The sequence below is a fragment of the Eurytemora carolleeae genome, unplaced genomic scaffold, assembly GCF_000591075.1.
Source record: "Eurytemora carolleeae unplaced genomic scaffold, Eaff_2.0 scaffold340, whole genome shotgun sequence".
NCBI lineage: Eukaryota > Metazoa > Arthropoda > Copepoda > Calanoida > Temoridae > Eurytemora > Eurytemora carolleeae.
In genome coordinates, this window is record NW_019396237.1 from 269,966 (window position 1) to 293,109 (window position 23,144).

Genomic DNA, 23,144 nt, shown 5'->3' on the forward strand with positions numbered 1-23,144 from the left:
GGTACAGGGTAAGGGTGTTGGGGACTGTGCAGGGGGGGATCTAGTTGTGAGGGAGTCCGGTGTCATGGGCAGGGAGGGGGGGGCTGAAGGCGGCGAAGCTGAGCCACTACCCGTGTCCAAGGATTTGATCCTTTCCTGTCCTGTGCAACGGTCTGATGATTTTGGTTCTGAAGGGGCTAATGCAATTTCGCCAAGGGATGAAAGGGGTTACGTTACTGAGGAAGTTGTCAAAAATCTAAGCGTCGCCGAGGATTTTGTCCCCCGTTATGTCCCGGGACCTTATCTAAGGATAAGTGAGTACCTCAATAAGAATATTGTCAACACGGTAAAGAGAGCCTGGCAAGTACCCCCGCGCGTCGCGAAACCCCCCACCCCCTTAGCTGCACCTCGGTCCGGTCTTGTGCAAACTCAGGGCGGTGGGAATGCGGTTGTAAAACTTGCTCCGAAGGTCAATCTCTCCGCTCCTAACTTTTTCGGGGACCGGAGATCAGGGTATGCCATAAACCTGGCGAACTTTTCATGCAACACAAGTTATACGTGTACCTTCGATATTGCGAGGAACTGTAGGATTTGCCCCAACGAGCATGAAGCCTTCCCGTCGAACTTGGTGGGGACGCTCATTGTGGGCGACTCCTATACTCCTTGCATTATAGGCGGCGGAGGTAAATGTGTGCCTGTCTTTAGACAGCACAACGCGGGTTTTCGCGAAATAACTTCAAGCTTGAAGTTTTTGCTTAGATATAGGAAGTCAACAAGTACTGGCATGCCCTGCTCCCGTNTCAGGTTTCGTCTTTTCCTACACACCTCATCCACCTTCCACCTCCCTTTCCTATTTCCCATAACTCATCCTGTTCCTATCCCAGATTCCAACTTTAATCCTACTCCCATCCTATACATTTAAACTTTTAATCCTTAAAAATAAAAACTCCTTTTTATTCCTATAAAATATTTCCTATTTTTGCTGACTTATGGTACTTCATGTCAGTTTTGCTTAATTCTTTGACTCCTAGTCAGTATTTATATATTTAAACTTTTAATCCTTAAAATAACAACACCTTTTTAATCCTTTATTTCCTATTTTTGCTGACTTATTTACTATCTGTCAGTTTTTGCTTACTTCTTTAACTCCTAAACAGTATTTATACATCTGAACTTTTAAGCCTTAAAATAAAAACACCTTTTTAATCCTATATTTCCTGTTTTTGCTGACTTATTCACTATCTGTCAGTTTTGCTTACTTTTTAAAAAAAAACTCCAAACATTCTTCCTGTCAAATATAATCCTACTTGCCTAGAATTTCAACTTTCTCAAACACGAGTAGTGAACCCTGGCAAAATAGCTTGACGAAATCGGTAGGAACAAATTTTATAAAACGGGAAGAGAATATAAAAAAAGATTTTCTCTGTTCCTTCATATGCTATATAGTGTAATGAGATCTAAAGATTTCTTCAAAAAAAATAACACAAAATTTTTAATCCTATAAGGGTCCAACTGCACTATTTTGATGCCTCTATTCACCCAGTTGTAAAATACCCCTGATAGTATAATCGGGCGTTTATAGTTTTTACAAAGGAGGAAATAATTTTTTCTTATGTAAATTGTACAAATTCAATTATGAGAATAAATGATTGATCTTGATATCTAATGTGGGCACAGTTTAAATATGAGAATATATGATCAATCTCGATATCTAATGCGGGTACAGTATAAATATGTGAATATATGATTGATCTCGATATCTAATGTGGGCACAGTATAATTATGAGAATTTTGATGCATTTAATTTTATTGCATCTATTCATTAAGTTGTAAAATACTCCTGACAGTATAATCGGGCGGTTATCGTTTTTTTTTCCGAAGGAGGAAATAATTTTTCAATGTAAACTGTACAAAAAATAAGAACCGCCCTTTCACCACCGGAAATAATTCTACAATTTCCATCCTTTAGATTTCTTTTTTAAAACCTATACAGGTATTTTTAAAAACCGCAATTTTTTGTAATACAGTTAGACGAGAAACCATAAGGACCTGAATGCTGGAGAATTTTTGGGACAAGAATCGCGTGATCGCCGACAACAGGTTCTACATCACTGCGGATCTCAGATCTGCAAGTTACTACACAGATAGTTACGGTAAAAAAAGATTAATCGGACGTTTATAGTTTTTACGAAGGAGGAAATAATTCTTTAATGTTAACTGTAAAAATTTAATTATGAGAATATAAAATTGATCTCGATATCCAATGTGGGCACAACTTAGTTATGAGAATAAATGATTGATCTCGATATCTAATGTGGGTACAGTTTAAATATGATAATATATGATTGATCTCGATATCCAATGTTGGTAAAGTTTAAATACGAGAATATATGATTGATCTCGATATCTAATGCGGGTACAGTTTAAATATGAGAATATATGATTGATCTAGATATCTAATGTGGGTACAGTTTAAATCTGAGAATTTTGATGTCTCTATTCATTCAGTTGTAAATTACTCCTGACAGTATAATCCGGCGTTTATAGTTTTTACGAAGGAGGAAATAAGTTTTTAATGTAAACTGTACAAAAGAACCGTTCTTTCACCATTGAAAATAATTCTACAATTTCCATCATCCAGATTTCTTTTTGTTTTTTTTAAACCTATACAGGTATAATTAAAACCGCAATTTTTTGTAATATAGTTAGACGAGAAACCACCAGGACCTGAACGCCAGAGGACCTGGGAGACCCCAGAGGATCTGGGAGACCTCACAGCTGTAATCCTCGGCGAAGAATAACGTTAAACTGGAATCTGGAAGCTAGCTGACCGCCAGAAGTATCTTGGATCATGCGGATCTCATACCTGCACTAATCAGCGGAATAAATAACGTTTGATCGGAACTGCCTCCGGAAAGAGCAGAGGAAGAGCGAATATGCCACAACACTACCTACCTGCCTCAATACTAAAGAGCGATCATAATTGCTCTTTGGCTTAAAAGATACTAAAGATGAACCGTCAATTTTCGTATTTCTTAACCGTTACGTCTGGTCATCTTGCTAATTAAGCCTCAATATGATTAAATATGAACCATATTTCCATTGCTAGATTCGGCCAACGCGCCTATGAAGCCTCAATAATATCTAAGATGCACCATCGATAGCTTATCTTATTTTTATTAATGTAAAAAAGGGAAACTCGCTCCCGTGTATGTTTATGTAAAAGCATGCACACTGTTAATTGTAGCATTTTCCAATAAGAGATAACACGCACTGTGTTTGTAGTATCTACAGTAATATTCCAGAAAAGTATGCTATCTTTCAATAAATAATTTAGTTTTTTTCTCACGAACTGCTTCATTATCAATATTTGAATATAAACTTACCAACAACCCAGAAATGGAAAAAACAGAAAAAAGTATCTGTTAAAATTGATTCCGACTTTATTGATTTATAATTGTATGTACATGATAACTCGTTAAGAAACTCTTGTGATAAACCCATATTTTTAACAATCTTGTAAACTATAATAACCATGATACGTAAATAAATATCTAGATTTTAAAAAGCTACCTGTAAACTTAAGGTAAAAAGTGAAACTCGTTAAGAAACTCTTGTGATAAACTCATATTTTTAACAATCTTGTAAACTATAATAACCATGATACGTAAATAAATATCTAGATTTTAAAAAGCTACCTGTAAACTTAAGGTAAAAAGTGAGCAGGTAGATAATTATCAGCTATCTGTACACTTCAGCTGATAAGGCAGGCAGGTAGTTCATTATCAGCTGCCTGTGCACTTCTGCTCATAAGGCAGTGAGGTAGATATTTATCAGCTATCTGCTTGCTTAAGCTGATAGGTAGATAATTATCAACTATCTGTAAACTTCAGCTGATAAGGCAGAAAGGTAGGCAATTATCAGATACTTGAGTTGACATTTAAAAAATAGTAATTAGCAGAGGATCATCTTATTAGGCTATGTGTTTGACCAGATTACTAATCTATACGACCAAACCTGCATGGTAATGTAACACTATGAATTCAGTGATTAGATCAAAATAAGAAAAGTATCTAAGGTTTTTGCATTGAAGTCAAATGCAAATGAATTTCTTCTAATTTAAAGCAACTAACATATCTTTCAGTTTTAATATTATCTTTTAAAATCTGCGGTTTTTGGTAAAAATAAGATCATAAGTATGTATATCTTGCTTAAGAAAATCATTTAAAACCTATTTTTTAAAGAATATCTATACATTTGTATAACATCTGACTTTACATGTTTATTTTTTAATAAATATGTTTTTTAACCACTGTGCACAAACTTGGTTCCCACCGATATTGTAGATCCAACATTTATAGATTTTCCATCCATCATCACATTTTTGTCTTTAAAGGTTAATTTTGCTTCTTTTCCATCTTTCTTCAGTGTAACTTCTTGTCCTTTCACCAAAGTATCCCATTCAGCCACAGTTACAGGAAAGCTGTTGATGATGGCAGTTTTGCCATCTCCGGTTATAATAAACTCATTGTTATCAACCTTACGTGTAATAGTTTGACCTGGAACCATTTTAGTAATCCATGTTGATGTTGTATAATCGGTATCCTCTAAAATAAAATAGTGTCTGTAAACTCTTTTTATTATTCTATAACCAAAGAAATTAGTATCTTACATGGTATTAGGATTGTTGAACAAACCTTGATAAAATAATTAAATGAAGGGGCCAATCACTGAAAACCTTGATTCAATTAAGTACCATAGTAACTTTATGTACAGTAGGCATACAGAATACAGTACAACAAATGAACCATCTCCCTCTAGTGAGATAATTGTTCACTCAAAGCTGGGGTAAGTGTGACCAGGAATGTTACATGCTGCAGAGCACTTAGTTTTTGGAGTATAGAATGTTAATATTATTACATAGTACATGATGACTTCCCAACAAATTAAGAACACTCTAATCAAATTTAAGATTTTCTAAAATGTTAGTTAAATCAAATTTTTAAGAAACTTTTTTCATATGGTGAAAACATTAAGATTTTTACTAGCATTTTTTGTTAAAAAGCCAAAAAACGCCATAAAAACAAATACAATGTTAAAGGGATGAAATTGTCATCAGAAAAATAATTGCTCCAGGAAGGCTTGAAAACTGTCACTCAACTTTGGCACTGATACACGTTACAAAAAAACGCCAGGATCAAGGTACCATGATACAGTATATTGATTATGCTTTTGCTTACCATCATTCATTCCATGTGAGCTTGATCCTAAGAAATTAAAGAATCACGGATTGTTAATTAATTCTAACATTCTAAATCTTTTTTATTTAAAGTACCTGAAGAAGATGATGAGCCACTTGAAGGGCCTGCTCCAAGGCCTTCAAGCATACTACCTGCCATTGGGGACATTGGAGACCTGTATGACATGCCCATAGATATAGTTGATCCATCTGTAATTGACTTGCCATCCAGCATTATGTTTTTCCCAGAACCAGATAGAACTGCCTCCTTCCCATCAGCTTTCAAAGTCACATTCTCCCCACCCAATACCTTCTTGTAGTCGTCTACAGTGACCGGAAACCCATTAATATTAGCTGTATTGTTTCCTCCAGAAATCTTAAAGTCAGTTCCATCCACGTTTCTATTAATTGTTTGTCCTGGAACCATTTTGGTTATCCAGTCCGAGGTGGTGAAATCAACTTCAGCTAAAATATTTGTATTAAACAGTTAACCAGAAGAAAACAAAGATGATATGCTGAATTTTTGTAGTTACCATCAAGATTTGGTGGAAGTCCTGGCATGCCTTAATAAGATATGATTATAAGTTATTAAACTAAAATAATTCTACAGAAACAGTTTTTTTGTCTCTGTTTGTCAAGGAAAACTGTTAAAATCTGATCTTATTTGACCATTACATATATTGACAATATGTTTTAGCATAACATTTTTTAATTCTCTAATTCTACAATTTTTATGGTTTCCCAAAAATAAAACTTTTCTTTTACAAAAACTTATCTTTTGAACTCAATAGGCAGATTATTTGCTGAGTGGCTACAAAAGTTCTTTCATTTTTCAAACTAATTGAAAACTTGAATGGAGAAATTAAGAAGTTCACTACAATTGTTAAGCAAAGTGTAGTACTGGTCCAAAAAGAGAAAAAGGCACCACAAATTTGACTTTAACTTGTGAAATTAAAACTCGTTTCAAACTATTATAGTAATCAAGTTTTGTTTTGCTGGGATTATGTCATTTATGAATCACCTGTATGTGAAGAGGACCCAGAATACCCTTTTGTTGAAGTTGAATTATTGTCTGAAGATTAAAACAAATTCTCAATAAAATACTCTCTCTATTTTTACATATTTCTTTTTTTTTTTTTTTTTTTTGTCTTATTACTTTTGAAACACCTGCATTTGAAGAATCCCCACTGGGTGAAGTTGTATTTTCGTCTAAAGATTTAAACAAATTGAAGATTGCCAAGTCTAATAATAAGAATTTATTTTAATTTAATAAAACTAATTATGTTTAAACTCGCCTGTAGATGATGCATCTGATCCACTAGGAGCTGGTGTTACAGGAGTTGCAGTTGTTTCATTCGAAGCAGTTGATGCAGCTGTTGTTGAACTGTCTGAAATCATTATAAATACATTCGATAAAATTTTGATATTTTGCATTTAAGTTTATGATAAATTCTAATTCTCTTTTTTCTTCAGTTATTGCTCCAGGGTACGACTACCATGCAAGATATCCAATGAAGATTAAATTAATCTGCAGAAAAGATTGAGATTAAGCATAAATTACAATATCCTCAATACAAAAGTTCCTACCTTAGATCAGCTTTTGAAACAATAGATCCAAGATCCAAATTGAATCCCTGACTGTATGAAATGTAAATCAGTCACCTGAAGAAGTATTAGCTGGTGAAGAAGAAGCCAAAGACATACAGTTAGCAATTTGTGCTCCATCAGTTATTGATTTCCCATCCAATGACACATTTTTTCCAGACACAGTTAGTTTTGCCTCCTTATCTCCAGATTTTAAGGTGACTGGTTGTCCATTTTTAGCATCTTGCCACTCCTTCTCGGTAACTGGAAATCCGTTAATTGTTGCTGTTTTACCATCTCCATTAATAATAAATCCATTTCCATCAACAACTCTGACAAGTGTTTGTCCTGGCCCAAGTTTTGTGATCCAGGAGGGAGAAGTAAAATCCCAATCTAAAGATAATTTTCATTTTCTTAAAGGAATTATAGATGTAATTTTATGTAAATGAACTTTGCAACTCAATGTGGACCTTAGATACTTTAAACTTTCAAATACATTTAGATTTATAAGTTTGAGATATCAAAGGTTTACATCATCAGGTTGCAAAGATAAAGGAATCCAAAATATTGAGTTTGTGATGAAAAATCCATCCCTTTCTTTGAAATTCTCAAACTTACCATTTTCAGAACTTCCATCACTGTGGGATCCATAGGAGGCTGCATTAGAAGAAACTGCAGAAGAATTGTCATTATTACCTTTAAAATTAGCAGTTTAAAGTTATATACAAGATCTGTAAAGAAATTCCTGGAAAAAAATCTGAGAAAATTGGTTTTGATTGACCACCCCCTCCCCTCCCCCACAGTTGGCTTTGGATGGATTTTGAAAGAGAGATGACTTTTCAAATTTTCGAATACAGAAGGAATGTACTATGATGTAGTCCTAGTTTACCTTGTTTTATTTCATAACAAGCTCTCTCTCTTTAATTGGTGGGTGAGAGATGGATTGTTTTCACTTATTTTAAAAACGATTGTTTTGTTTTGAAAACAATAAATAAAAAAGAAAAATGAAACATTTTTAAAAACTATCTTTTCAAGAAGATAACTTTTCTTTAAAAAGGTAATTTTAAAAAATGATATTTTTTTTTTTTTTAAACGATAGTTTTAAAAAATTTTTTTTTTTCAAAAACAATCGTTTTTTGAATTTTAAAATTGGTAGTTTTTAAAAACTATGGTTTTTAAAAGCTATAATTTTTGAAAATGGCCCTTTGTAAATGACCGTTTACGATGACCCTTCATTAACAATTGTTAACGACCTTTAAAAGAGAAAATACTGTTTATGGTCTGAAAATCCAAGGTCAGAAATTATTCAAGTTATTTGTTTTGATAAAACAACATTTTTAACTTTATCTTTCTGAAAAAAAAAATTAATTGTCATAAAACTCACATTCATTAGCAAATTTTTTTTAACAATAGTTTTTTAAATGAAAGCTTTTAGTCTTTTTAAAGTGGATAATTTTCTTAAAATGCTCATTTTCAAAAACCTTCGTTTTTGCTTATTGAAAGTTCAAAGTGAGATGTTTGTTTTCAACCTTTGAAACCCGACAACAACAAGGTGGGTGGTAGGTACTGTTAATTTTTAATCCCACAAAATCTTGTGAACGTATAAAATGCCTTTTTTTGCTAAACAATAGGTGAATTTTTTATTAACATAGGTATGTATGGTAGTTAGCAGATACTTTTCTTATAAAAGTATCAGATTTTTTTTGTAAAATCTTGATAAAAAAAGCAAGAAATTCAACTTTAAAAATCTTTAAATTGCCTCTTTTTTTTCTTTAAGACTTGCTTAAGTTTTTTGTCTTGAAATTGACGGTAGTTTGAAAATGAAAAAAAAAATAATAAATGTTGAAATTAAGATTTTGAAAAGTCAGTGGTAGTGAGGGTAGTTTTTAATTTAAATAAAATTCTTGAATATATGTTGATAAAAAAGTTTCAACTTGTCGGTGGTAGTGAGGGTAGTGGGGAATTGAAAAATAAATTATTGAATAAATGTTGAAAAAAAAGTTTCAACTTGTCGGTGGTAGTGAGGGTAGTGGGGAATTGAAAAATAAATTAATGAATAAATGTTGATAAAAAAGTTTCAACTTGTCGGTGGTAGTGAGGGTAGTTTAAAATAAAAAAGAATTTTGAAAAAAATGTTGATACATAGATTTTAAAAAGTCAGAGGTAGTGAGGGTAGTGGCAAATTGAAAAATAAATTATTGAATAAATGTTGATAAAAACGTTTCAACTTGTCGGTGGTAATGAGGGTAGTTTAAAAAAAAAAAAATTTTGAAAAAAATGTTGATATATAAATTTTAAAAAGTCGGAGGTAGTGAGGGTAGTGGCAAAAAGAAAAATAAATTATTGAATAAATATTGATAAAAAAGTTTCAACTTGTCGGTGGTAGTGAGGGTAGTGGGGAATTGAAAAATAAATTCTTGACAAAATGTTGATAAAAAAGTTTCAACTTGTTGGTGGTATCAACATTTTTTGCAAAATTTTTGTTTTATTTTAAACTACCCTCACTACCACTGACAAGTTGAAACTTTTTTATAAAGCTAATGTGAAAAATAAGGCATTTTATACATACAGCAAAATCTTAACCTTTAGCTGCATCTTTGGAAGCTTCTTCTTCTCCTAGGAGGCTAGATAAAGAGGATGAAGGACCTTTGAATGATATGCTCATTGATATGCTCATTCCATCTGATATTGGTTTCTCATCTAGCTTTACATTCTTATTCTCAGATGATAAAACTCCCTCCTTTCCATCCTCTGACTTTAATGGAACCGTCTTTCCTCCAATAGCCTCATTCCACTGTGCTTCAGTAACAGGGAACCCATTGATGATGGCTGTTTTGCCATCCCCAGTAATTTTGAACTCATTTCCATCAACTGTTCTGGAAACTGTCTGACCAGGCACCATTTTAGAAATCCAACTACTGGAAGAAAAGTCCAAATCTCCTAAAGTAACCTAGATAGGAATCAAGAAATTTAAATATTTTTTTATGATAAAAAGTTAAATATTACACTGTGAGTTTTCCAAAATGTTGGATATTTAAAAATATTTAGCAAATTTTGGTTATATTTTAAAGATTGCAAAATGCAAATTCTTTATATCAAAATTTATTTTTAAGATCTAAAAATAAGGATGGACATTATCTTGAATATTTTGTTTTCAACACAATTGTTTTTTTTTTTTATTTTAAGGGTCCATCTTATGAATTGTTTTGTTTTCAAATTAAGAGATTTTTCAAAATGGAATTTTTTAAAAATATTTTCTATGAATTAAAGGCTGAGAACCAAGTTTAACCTTGAGAACTTCAGCGTTTTTAAAGTTTAAAGTGGGAAAACCTTATTTTTTGCTCAATTTCACAAAATAAATATTAATATATATATATATATATATGTAAATTAAGAATAAAATCATTCAATATGAAAAATCTCTAAAAGCCAAATAACCTTTAATATTTTACAAATTTTGTAAATCATGGAAAATCATCTGAATGAGACATTGGCATGTGTTTTTGTTTATTATGTTTAGGACTATATGTTCATCAATATAAATTCAAGTAAGATGGTTAAATAAGTCTTTGGAATTAAAAGTTTATCAAAATCATTTCTGTTTTAAAACAAAAAAACAAAAATTGGGCTTTTTTCTTTTTTTAACAAAAAACCATACGAGATCGTTTTCTGTTTTGAAACGGAAAAAAGAAAAAGTTTGTTTATTTGTTAAGAAGAGAAAATTGAATTTTTTAAAACAATAACTTTTTTAAATGACTGTTTTGAAATGTTCCAAAACAACAACTTTTCATAATGATCTTTTTTAATTTTTACAAGATCATTGTTTTTAAATTTTTTAAAATAATCATTTTTGAATTTTCCAAAAATTTCAGAATAAGGATTTAAAAAATATGGGAAAATGCCCATTCCTATATTAAAAACAAATTTATCTCTTATCCCTGAAAACTCATTTTAAGTTTTAAGAGAGACAATGGTTTTAAATAATCATATTTAAAGATTTAGTGATTAAGGAAAAACATTTGTAAAGGGGGCAGATTTCAATGGTTCCTGAGTAAAATAAGTTTAAAGTGACTTACCAGGCCTCCCCATAGCAACCTGTTTACAAATTTAATCAGTTAAATGTATGTCTAAACATTTTGAGACATAGAAAATCTCAATAACATTAAACACCAATGACTAAATAAAGTTTAAACCTAAAAACTTTTTTCGAACACTTCCCAAGGATTCACTGTGTGAAAAAAAAATGTCACTTTTAAATTTTTCCTGAATGAGACAAATGAGAAATACGCTTTTTAATGTCAACATTATTTGAAACTGAAACTTGTTAATTTATGTGTAGGCTCGCTATACTGCCTCCAATTAAGAAAAACATATTTTCGCTTGATTACTAAATTTTCTCCAGTATCAAAATAAACAATTTCTTTGATGTTCTGTTATTTCCGTCTTTTAAATAACTGAATTAAGAGAAAGTAAATACAAGGTTAATTAAGCTATGATTATTGGAAAAAGAACGTAAATTGCTTCATGTTTTATAAAGTATTAGATTGCATGTAATATATATTAAGGTTAACATTTCTACTGCATGTGATATTTAGTTATTAGTATATTTCAAATCTACCTGCAAACATGAGGATTATTGATTCTGCTTGACTAAATTTTTTGTAATATGATATTGCTATGAGAATATACAACAATTGCCACACTTCTATATATAAATTATGAATCTATGCTAGGGATTCATTTGTGATAAATATCTAATCAACATTGCATAAAGAGAAATGTAAATAATGAATAGAATTTAAAAATAGCATATTTTTACTGAAATTAAATATTTTTATTTAAAAAATAGTAATTAGTTTGAAACAGACAATTATGTTCTAAAGAAGGCTCAGAATAGCAAGGCAGAGTAATGGTAGGCCAATGAGGTTGCATTATGTGGGGGAAATGCAACCAAACTTTTATCTTCTTAAATCGTGGCTAAAACCAGTTTATGCAGTGCAGGCATAATTATAAATATTCATATGCATAGTCTGCATTAGGGTTGTTAAGGAACGTTGATTAATGACAATAAAATTAATTTTCAAAAAAAAAATAAGCATAGCTAAGGATAAGCTTCCATCCCACAAATCACTCACAACCATGGTTTTGCAGCAGAGCACTTACTTTTATTGCCACCTGTCCTCACCTGATTTGGCTTCCTTGCAAAATTTCTTTACTTTCAGATGTGTGTGGGGATTGTGAAGTGATTGGGGAGTGTGTGGTAAGTGTGCCCTGGAGTGAAGCCCCTACGTATGAAGGAGAGTTGTGTCTGTCCCTCAGCATTAAAACACAATCCACACTTCCAACACACTCCACACTTCTCACACATAACATTCCCCACACACTTCACACTCCTCACACATTCCACACACTTCCCACACACTCCCCAATCACTTCACAATCCCCACACACTGCAAACTGCCTTCACATCTAAAAGTTAAGAAATTTTGCAAGGAAGCCAAATTGGAAGTGTGTTTAAGGCAGAATAGGGTTTGAACAGGTCCTTTCTGAATACTGTCCAAGGATTGGATGTTCCAGGGTGTTCCAGATGGAGGGAAGGTGTTTCAGAGTTGCCTACCTGGCGGAGGAGAGCTGGTCAGAAAAGATCTAACTCCAAGGTGAAGAAGCCGTGAACATATAAAATGCCTTATTTTTGACGACGAAATGTGCACCCTTCAGAAGGTGGGTGGTGAGGATAGTAAAGGTCGGAGAGTGTTATGAATGCCAAAAACAAGCTTAAAACATGTGATTTATGGAATGAAAAGGAAAGGGGAATGTAAAGAGGAAATTTATTTTTTTAACTGCTAGTTCTTTCACACAGAAAACCAGGCAAAGCTATTTTTCCCCTTTTCCACCCTTTAAAAAGCTAGAATATTATTATACACATTCATGTATAAAAGAAGCAAGAATTAAAAAAAAATGAGACATGTATATTACTGAACACAAACACTCCATTTTACAAATTAAATTTAAAAAATTTGTATGCGATGGGATGGGATGGAATGGGATGCGATGGGATGGGATGGGAACTACCCTTACTACCCCAACTACCGTCTGCTTTTTAGAAAGACCCCACCCATACCCTTGAAGTTGAATCTGAATGGCAACTACCCCAACTACCGTCTGTTTTTAGAGAGACCCTACCCCCACCCTTAAATGTGAGTCTGAATGACAACTACCCTTACTACCCCAACTACCGTCTGTTTTTTTAGAGAGACCCCACCCCCACCCTTGGANTTGAATCTGAAAGGCAACTACCCCAACTACCGTCTGTTTTTAGAGAGACCCCACCCCTACCCTTAAATGTGAGTCTGAATGACAACTACCCTTACTACCCCAACTACCGTCTGTTTTTTAGAGAGACCCCACCCCCACCCTTGAAGTTGAATCTGAATGGCAACTACCCTTACTACCCCAACTACCGTCTATATTTCAGAGAGACCCCACCCCCACCCTTGAAGTTGAATTTGAATGGCAACTACCCTTACTACCCCAACTACCGTCTGTTTTTTAGAGAGACCCCACCCCAACCTTGAAGCAGAATCTGATAAAGCCTATCCGATGACCTTTTCAAAGGTCATCGGATAGGCTTATGATCCCCCCCTCCCCCTCAGTATTTGATCAGGATGGGATGAAATAAGAGTTTATAAAAACTGGGCTTTAAAGTGGTGAATTAAAAAATAATTAATTTTTAGTTTTTTTTTTCCTGCATAAATTTTTAACCAGTTTTAAACTTTCCCTTGGGCCATGTGAGTTGCCTCACAAATGTTGGGTTCAGTCGGTTCAGCTGTTTGGACATTTATTGGATACAAACAAACAGACGAGCAAAGTATATAAATAGAGTGAGAACTTTTAGACTTAGATTAAGACTCTAAATAGTTCAATGATCATGAAACATGGAAATTACATAGTTTATACTTTACTGTATACAAATCAATTTAAAAGTGATTTTATAAGTTACTTTTTAACCTATTTGCTTTATAACAACATCAATTAGACTCAAGGATTGCTATACATGTCGCCTTCCTTTCCACCGTTTTCTGTAGATGAAATTATTTTGAGACATGGCAGTCAGGATTATATTATTTCATGATAATTCACAATAGTATTACTTTAAATACAGCTACACCAGATGCACATTCTATTATTTGAAGATAGTATTACTTACTGGTTTTATCTTTTACATAAGTTTAAGATGTCTTCAACTTTTTCCGGAATCTTTTTCTGTAAAATTCCGTAAACTGGAATTTTCCGGAACACTATTCTGTAATGCTCCATAATTCCAGAAAAATGTCCCGGAAATTTACAATTTACGGAAAAAAATCGTTCCGGCAATTGTTCTGAAATTCCAGATTTTCAGAACCTTTTCCATAATGGAAATGGAAAAAATTTCCGGATCAGTCCTTATGTAAACCGTAACCAGAATTTTCGGTGGAAACCCTAGTCCTGTAAAATAAGGAATATTGAGATTTATTTTAATTTATGATTTTATGCGTTCTTTGCATGAAGATATTTATTATATTAAAGTACGTTTATCCTATTTGATATTTCCTTTTTCATGTTGTAAATATTTCATTGTTTTGAATATAATAATTTAGGTCAATCATTTTACTTCCAGAGCAATGATATACTTGAGAGGAAGATCTGAGAAAGTAGATCAAGTCCAGAGTTATGAGGCTTGTAGGGAAATCCGATCAACTTACACAGAGCATGACTAGGTGTGATATATCAAAGAGTATTTTGATATTTTGAGCCTAGAGTTGAGGTGGCTTGACATAACCTAAAGAGTATTAAATACTAACACAACATTGCACACCAAGCTATATTTACAAATAAAATTATACAAACAATAAAGATTAAAAACTTGATAAGAGCAGGAAAGAACTATCAGGCAACTTTGCCTTGCGGAAGTACTTTCTATTGGACCTACCTCCTTTGGTTCCTTGACAAGACTGATCATATCTGGGGTTAAAACTGGCAGATTCCATCTCCCCCAGTACAGAAAAATGTTACTCCTTTTCTAGGCCCTTCTACAACTGCCTGCCTATTCCTTTTCTACATTGCACTCAACACTATTTACAACTGCAACCATGAGATGATTTTTAAATTTAAATGTTTATTTTGTAGCAGAGATTACAATATTACAAATGTATTGCAAGTTTACAACTTTCATAAATGGAAAAACTACATTATTTATTTTCTATATAAATGATTCATATGATAGACACAGTCTCAGGTTCAGGTTCAGGCGCAGACTCAGTCTCAGGTTCAGGTTCAGGCGCAGATTCAAGATTAGGTTCATGATTAGGCGCAGACTTAGGCTTAGACTCCTCAGCCTGTAAAGCCTGGAAAGTAGATTGATCTTAAGTGTTGATGGTGCATATGTCCCAATAAGCTTTGAAATAGGGGAGGAAGAGATGGATGGAAATCTAGAGATCTAGAGATCTAGCCTGCCCAGTGTCCACCTTATCTTTTACATTTTGTAAATAGGCTTTTTTTATATAGAACTTCCACTTTAGAATACTTCCATCAAATTTTTTTAAATATACATTTTTTTTTTAAATATACATTTTTTTTGTAAATATAAATAACACACAAATAGAGGAGCATGTTCTTGTTGGTCAACTAGAGCAATCTGCTTTTGAATTTGTTAAACCCTTACTTAAACTAATCGACTAATCTGTTTAAAAAATATATATTTTTGAAAAATTACATTTATAGTTCACTAATGCATATTCAATTGGTAAAATCTTCAATGTCTCTTCTTCCACATAGAACTCATATGTCCGAAAGATTTTGGAGATCCAAAGCTACCATGAGAGCCAAAGCTAGATGAAGATGAGGAGGACGAGGATGATGAAGACGAAGAGGATGAAGATGAGGAAGAGGATGTGAAAGAGGAAGAAGAAGAGGAGGAGGAAGAGGTTGAACTGTAAGATCTTGACATACTAGTGAGATATCCATAGAAAACCATTCCATCAAACTCTATGACTTTATTAGAAGATGAAGTCATTGTAATTGTCTTACTGCCTGAGGATGAGGTTAGTGTAACTGTGTTTCCTGATAAAGCATCCTGCCATTGTTTCTTGGTAACAGTGTATCCATTAATTGTAACTGTGTTACCATCTCCAGTTCCAATGATTACAAATGTGTTTCCATTAACAGTTCTTCTTATTTCTTCATTTTTCTTTACTTTGGAAAACCAGGTAGTAGTTCTGAAGTCAAGATCCTCTAAAAAAGTATAACTGATATTATTTGGGCTAAAAAATGTAGAGGATTATGTATATATGATTTGAACTAATTTGTACTATGTATAGTAAGGTATAGCTCACCCATTCCCCCTCCAGTGCTTGGCAGAATCTTTGTTCCAAAATAGCCATTTCCAAAATCTAAAAATATTTCTTGAATAAGAGTGATAATATTTTACTTAATTAATAGTATGATTAAAAATGTTTATAAACTTTTTTTTCCATTCTTATCTAAATAATCACCATTAAATCCTCCTAAATTGTTGAAATCAAAAGCTTGTGTACTCGAGATACTGGTTGATACACGCATACCACCAGTAAGTTTTTTATTATCAAACATAATGTTTCCTCGTACTATAGACACTATTACAGTATCTCCAATATCATTGGTCAGTGTCACCTCCTGCCCATCAAGCACTTTTTTCCAAAGAGTCACAGTTACAGTGTAACCATTTATGGTCAATACTGTTTTTTCATACTTAATTATGTATGTGTTATCATCAACAGTCATTGTGACTTTTTGGTTCTTGTCAAAATCAGTTATCCATGTAGTTTTGAAAAAATCAATTCCGCCTGAAATCATTAAAATATGTAAAAACAATCTAATTCTAAAAAATTTTAAATCAAATTTTTAATCTAGTTTGAAATTTTACCAGGAGTTCGGTTTCCACCTGAAATATTTATTCATTATAAAAATATGATAAATTGAAAAGTTGAATTGTATGTTGTTTTTAAAATTTACCTGTAGTTGATGATGGTCTTGTTGATGATATCATAGTTGAAACAAAATTGCCAGTCAGGGGGTTGTTGTTGAAATAAACAGTGTTTTCTTTGTAAGTAAGAGTGGCTGTGTTGCCTTTGGGGGATTTCAGTGTGACGGTATTTCTTTTTAAAACATCATCCCAATCATCTTGCGTCACAGGGAAGCCATTAATGGTGACTTTCTTCCCATCATATATTATCGTAAATACAACATCATCAACTGTTCTTATGATTGTTTGCTGTGTTGTAAATGAAGTGATCCATTGGCTTGTAGTAAAATCAAGAGGGTCCTCAGATATATCATCTTCCTCTATTATCATTATACAATTAGATGGAAAAAGTTGTTTTCTAATGGTAGAAAATACCTGGATTAAATTTTGGATGGTTGGGCCCTCTGATAACTGAAAATAGTTTATGTTGTATCTTAATCAAGGTATAGATAATAAATTAAATTCTTAATGTTCTTACTTGATGTAGGTGTTTGTGATCCTGTTGAACCAATTGTTATAGAAATTGAAACACTATTTCCAGTGAGAGGTTGGTTATTGAAATAAACAGTATTTTTCTTAAATGTCAAAGTAGCTGTTTTGCCTCTAGGACCCCTCAAGGTTACAGTTTCTCCTTTTATTACTGTATCCCAATCATTAACAGTTACAGGGAATCCATTTATCGTTACAGTGTCTCCGTCATAAACAATGGTAAAGGTATTGCCATCAACAGTCCTGGTTATTGTTTGTATTTGTGTGAACTCCTGTATCCATGTTGATGTTGTAAAATCCATGTCACCTACACAATCCAGAATATTTTAAGTAACTCTTCAACTATAAAGGGTTTTTAACAATTCCTTCCAACTCTTTTGCTTTAAAGGGAGTGTTTGCAAAAAATGAAAGGGGGTATAGGCTTAATGCGATAAAAAAGCGCTTTTGATCCCTACTAATCTTACTTCTATCTGTTGCGTCTATAAGGAGAAAATTGTAAAAGACATCTCATACCGTATAGCTTAGCGCCCATACAAATTCAGAAAATTGCAACAGCCCGAGTGGACCATCAACGGCTAAAAAGGTGACAGCAGGGGGTCATTCAGAAAACAAGCTAGAACAAGCCTAAAAATATGTCTATTTGAGATATTATTTTTTCTAACTGTTTTAAGTTTGGGTTTATGGTGGGGAGTATCCTAAGAAAGAGAGGTAAAGAATGTGTTACTATCTTCCTGTCTATTTTCTTATCTTTCTATCTATGTAGTGAATCTATAATCTTAACCAGATGTTAAAATTATCAGAGACCTCCCCTTTCTATGAATAAATTGTCTTCTCCCCCTCTCCTCCCCCCATGTCTTATAAGCTGTTAGAGGTAGATCTTGTTTATACAGTTTTTTTTGTCAAAATTAGCTTAATATAGTTTAAGCTGTTTCGATTGCGACTTATTTTGACTAAACGCAACTTAAAAATATTTTTGTTGTTAAACATAATTTTATAAAAATTCATCAAAAATTTAACATTACAAAAATATTTTTGAATTTTTTAAAATCACATTTTATTTTTTCAAAAGTTTAAAATTTTTGTCCAAAACATTGATAATCCCGTTTTTTTGGTTGGGGAGGGGGGGGATGTTAAGTATATGGCTGGAAGAATATCACATATCCCTATTTACCAAATTTCATATTTCACCAACAGTGTGAAAATACTATTTTGATGAAACTACATTAGATGCCACTAGATGGCTCTAGTAGTGCTAGTTTAAAATCTATGTATGAATGAATGTACTTAAGTTTTTACAAATTTTTCTTCATAATATTTTCTATAATTTACATAAAGCTTTAATAAACTTAATTATCTGTTTAATGTTTTTTTCAATTGCATCTTATGTGAATATACTCACAGAATCAGGAGGAGGGTTGAATCTTTAAATGCTCAGAGCAAGTTGTTTACAATTATGAATATACTTCACAGGATCATTTCTGTAGTATGATTGACAAGTTTCCTGTCTGAAACTTGAAACCTTATTTAGCCATGATGATGAGACACATGGCCTGTTCAGAGGGTGATTAAATTACTTTTTTAATCTGAGCATAGACAGGATTTTTATGGTTGGGGGTACCCTGTACACTGACCCTGTGTACGCCCCTGACCTGAGAGAGCTTATAAACAATATTTTAGGCACATATTTAGTCCTATTTTTAGTTGCCTAGTTAGGCGGGCAATCCTATTTTTAGTTGCGTAATTAGGCAGGCAATCCTATTTTTAGTTGCCTTATTAAGTGGGTAATCCTATTTTTAGTTGCCTTATTAGGCAGGCAATCCTATTTTTAGTTGCCTAATTAGGCGGGCCTAGTTGCCTAGATTAGGCAGGGTTGGTCGCATTACCAGCTGCCTTCCATGGTAGCTGTAAATGCCACAGCTGGGCACACAGACACACACATACAGACAAATATGGCAAGACCCCCGTCGGGATACTGAACTTGTAACCTCACACCTTTCCGTTCTGAGCACTGACTAAAATGGGCTTTTCAGTTATATTTAGTCCTGATCCTCTTGATGAATAATAAGTGTCTCAAGGCACTTAAATAATACTGACTAATAGTCACAAATAGTCTTTAATATTTAGAGCTTTGGTCTATCCAGGAGACAACTTAGACCGTAAAAAATCAATTTAATTTCAAACAAATCATTCAGATATTACAACCTATAGTCATCGATTATCTTTCGCCACATTTGTATATAGTTTATATTTTATAATATTTTTTAATTAATTTGTTTTGAATTTGATTATTTCTCTTGTTGCTTGCGCAACTATATCTTTGAAATCCGTTAAAACGTTCTCTAAAAGAATAAATTATTATAAAATATAAACTATATACCAATTTGGCGAAACATAATTGATGACTATAGGTTGTGATATCTGAATAATTTGTTAGAAATTAAATTGATTTTTTACGGTCTAAGTTGTATGTTACAATTTTCTGAATTTGTATGGGTGCTAGGTTATTCAGTATGAGACGTCCTTAACAATTTTTTCCTTATAGACGCAACATATAGAAGTAAGATTAGTAGCAATCAAAAGCGCTTTTTTATCCCATTAAGCCTATACCCCCTTTCATTTTTCCCGAACACTCCCTTTAATAGAAGGCAATATGATAACAAATATTTAATGTTGACTAAATATTTACAACTTTACAAGGTGCAGATTTTTATAAGATGTATTCTCTATATTTTGTGACTTACCATTAAAGCGTGAGAATGTTCAATTGCATTAATGTTTACTGATTAAAATTATTAAACTTTCTTAATTATACCTGGAATAATTTGTATTTTATAGCTTGGTCCCTTTGGTACTTAAAAAGATTATACGTTACTTAAACATTTTCTTCAATGATTATTCTATTACAATACCTCTTCTTGTTGTGGTAGTCTGTATCTCCGTAGTAATTTTGTTTCCATAGAAAGGGTTATTATTGAAACTGACTTTATTGGGTTTTTCAAACGTGATTGTTGCTGTTTTTCCATCAGGTTTCTTCAATGTTACAGTATTTCCCTTAATAAGGTTTTCCCAATCCTTTTCTGTGACTGGGAAGTCATTTATGGTAACAGTAGTTCCATCATGAGTAAAAGTAAACGTAAAACCATCAACTGTTCTTTTAATTTTTTGATTTTTGTCAAAATCTGTTATCCAAGTGGTTGTTGTGAAATCAGTATCACCTAGAATATTTTAGACATTTTTAGAATGTAGGGCTTGAAAACGTGTCACTGGTCTCAAGGGATACTATTTTTTTGGTAATGTACCAGGAATATTTTTAAAAATCTAAATTACATCATTTTCTGGCACAATTCATGAAATTAATATGTTAAATTATATACCGTGAAACCCTTAATAATGAATACATCGAAAGAATTCATCAAATGTCGTATTCTTCACTTTCTGATAATGGAATGTTGCAGATATTTAGTTTTTCAATTAAATGATTTTATGGAACTCTTTAAAACTGTTCCCGCATATTCATGGCTATTTATTTATTTTCACAAATTCTGAAATTTACGTAATACAGTATAAAATTCATTGAAAAGTTGTCAAGACGACATTTGATAAATTCTTCCGATGTATTCGTTATTAAGGGTTTCACTGTATATTGTTTAAATTTCATATCAATTAAAAGTTTAAACAAAAAATGTGTAAAAAGCATTATTTAAACATTAAAACGACCCTGTTCAAAGTTCTAATAAAAAAAAGATGGAAGATATATCAATTAAGATGTGTTTAACTGTGCAAATACTGACGTAAATAGTTAATAAATCATAAATATTTTAATTTTTAGATGGCTACAACTCCCTGCTCAACTGTATGTTTACCCTAGAATAAGAGGGGGGCAATCCCCCCCCCCTCACTTCAAGCAGGCTGATATAAACAGCTATGATAACAGTTTATATTAACATGTATAAGGTGCATTTAAAAGGTACTTACTGGGACTTATGAATACTTGAGTGGTAGATGTGGAGAATGTTGAATCTAGTTGCATATAAATAAAATCATAATTGGCATTATTGGTTAAGTATATATCAATTAATTTTAGTTCAAACTTTAAAAGTTTAAATATTACTTGGAGTAAAAGGGTTATTGTTAGGATTCTCATTATTAGGTTGTCCTCTTGTTTTAGGAACATATTCAGGATATTCAGGATATTCCAGTTCATTATTGCCATCATTAGGTCCACTAGGATTGTTAGGTCCATTTGGATTAGTGCTAGGATTTTCATCATTGGGGTTATTTGGGACTTCTCTCCCATTAGGTCCATTAGGATTATTAGGTCCATTTGGATTATTGCCATCATTGGGTCCACTAGGATTGTTAGGTCCATTTGGATTAGTGCTAGGATTTTCATTATTGGGATTATTTGGGACTTCTCTCCCATTAGGTCCATTAGGATTATTAGGTCCATTTGGATTATTGCCATCATTGGGTCCACTAGGATTGTTAGGTCCATTTGGATTAGTGCTAGGATTTTCATTATTGGGATTATTTGGGACTTCTCTCCCATTAGGTCCATTAGGATTATTAGGTCCATTTGGATTAGTGCTAGGATTTTCATTATTGGGACTATTTGGGACTTCTCTCCCATTAGGTCCCCTTGGGTTTTCTGGGTTTTCAGTTATTGTGACCGTATTAGTAGTCTCGGGCCCTGTAATGGGTTTTCCATTGAAATATATTTCATCATTCTTTTTGGTAAGAGTTGCTGTATCATCGGGGTTTTTCTTTGTTAATTCAACTGTTTCCCCTCTGATAACTTGGTCCCAATCTTTTCTGGTAACAGGGAAATCATTGATGTAAAGTGTGTCACCATCAAACCTTATGGTGAATATGTTGTCTCCCACAGTTCTAATGATTTCTTGTGGTTTTGTCAGTGAGTCAATCCATTCAGGTTCTTTAAGATCAATCAGTTCTAAAATGAAACATGTATAGTATATATGTAATGTATATTATATAAAGTAGTAATCTCTGTGTTTAATTGTTTGTCCCATCATAAATTATGAACCTCTTGACAGATTTAACTCAAATTTTGTTTCGGTAACTTGGTAAATTAGAAAAAACATTCTGAGCTTGTTTTAGAATTTTCAGCTATTTAGAGAAAGTTCAATTTTCAAAAAAGCTGGATTCCTTTGCTTGTATTGTAAAGTATTGTCTCAAAATATTCGCAATTTAAATCAATTTACCTTCTGGTTCAGGTTTAGTGCTTGTTGGCGTGGTACTTGTTGGTCCAAAATTATAGGTAGTAGTAATGGAATCATCATACAGTGGATTGTTATCAAAATAGATATTATTGTTTTTATAAGTAACAGTTACTGTGTTTGGACCATCTTTTAATGTTTCTTCACCATTATCTAAAACATTTTGCCATTCTTTCACAGTTACAGGGTAGTGGTTGATAGTTACAGTCCTTCCATCATAGATTATTGTAAATTTGTATCTCTTTACAATTCTGGTTATTGTTTGCTCTGTTAACATCCTATTTATCCAGGTGGTTGTAAAGAAATCGATATCTCCTAAACAGTAAGAAAGATTTACAAATAAACCTTTGAAGTTTCTTTTTAAATTGGTCTCTTACCATCTTTTGGATAATCACTGTTTCCATTGCCTAAAAAAATTTAATTATTAAAAAGTTTTTAAAATCTGTGATTTTACTTTTCTTTTTTAACTTACCTGGTGTTTTGGGCCTATTGGGTTTTCCAGGTTCTTCTTCCCAGGGATTATTTGGTTTTCCAGGAGATCCAGGTTCTCTATTAGGAGTTTCACTTCCTTCAGGAT

The 23,144-nt window shown here is 32.7% G+C and overlaps 3 protein-coding genes and 1 pseudogene across 5 annotated transcripts; 1 reads left to right on the forward strand and 3 right to left on the reverse strand.

The window, feature by feature from the left end:
- Positions 1-4,246: 4,246 nt before the first annotated feature.
- LOC111699028 (sericin 1) lies at positions 4,247-11,254 on the reverse strand. 3 transcript variants are annotated; one of them, XM_023469562.1, is made up of 12 exons: positions 11,066-11,254; positions 10,879-10,897; positions 9,386-9,742; positions 7,421-7,474; positions 6,881-7,195; positions 6,514-6,606; positions 6,386-6,460; positions 6,240-6,290; positions 5,752-5,781; positions 5,315-5,683; positions 5,220-5,246; positions 4,247-4,586 (listed from the first exon to the last, which is right to left on the reverse strand). In XM_023469562.1, exons 1-12 carry the CDS (start codon positions 11,105-11,107, stop codon positions 4,285-4,287), a joined length of 1,734 nt encoding a protein of 577 aa, XP_023325330.1. In that variant the 5' UTR covers positions 11,108-11,254; the 3' UTR covers positions 4,247-4,284. The 3 variants fall into 3 exon arrangements, with proteins under 3 accessions (XP_023325330.1, XP_023325331.1, XP_023325329.1); XM_023469563.1 differs by having other exon boundaries at positions 6,386-6,427; positions 7,421-7,498; XM_023469561.1 differs by having other exon boundaries at positions 7,421-7,498.
- Positions 11,255-15,520: 4,266 nt separating this feature from the next.
- Positions 15,521-21,341, reverse strand: LOC111699018 (uncharacterized protein PB18E9.04c). The gene is made up of 10 exons (XM_023469542.1): positions 21,306-21,341; positions 20,240-20,545; positions 20,143-20,181; positions 17,320-17,637; positions 17,217-17,252; positions 16,832-17,161; positions 16,743-16,760; positions 16,333-16,662; positions 16,174-16,230; positions 15,521-16,072 (listed from the first exon to the last, which is right to left on the reverse strand). Exons 4-10 carry the CDS (start codon positions 17,630-17,632, stop codon positions 15,594-15,596), a joined length of 1,563 nt encoding a protein of 520 aa, XP_023325310.1. The 5' UTR covers positions 17,633-17,637; positions 20,143-20,181; positions 20,240-20,545; positions 21,306-21,341; the 3' UTR covers positions 15,521-15,593.
- On the forward strand, positions 18,784-18,939 carry LOC111699033 (uncharacterized; annotated as a pseudogene).
- Positions 21,342-21,376: 35 nt separating the features above from the next.
- Positions 21,377-23,138, reverse strand: LOC111699019 (sporozoite surface protein 2). Its single transcript, XM_023469543.1, has 4 exons — positions 23,040-23,138; positions 22,945-22,974; positions 22,553-22,882; positions 21,377-22,281 (listed from the first exon to the last, which is right to left on the reverse strand). Exons 3-4 carry the CDS (start codon positions 22,842-22,844, stop codon positions 21,431-21,433), a joined length of 1,143 nt encoding a protein of 380 aa, XP_023325311.1. The 5' UTR covers positions 22,845-22,882; positions 22,945-22,974; positions 23,040-23,138; the 3' UTR covers positions 21,377-21,430.
- Between the last annotated feature and the right edge of the window lie 6 nt (positions 23,139-23,144).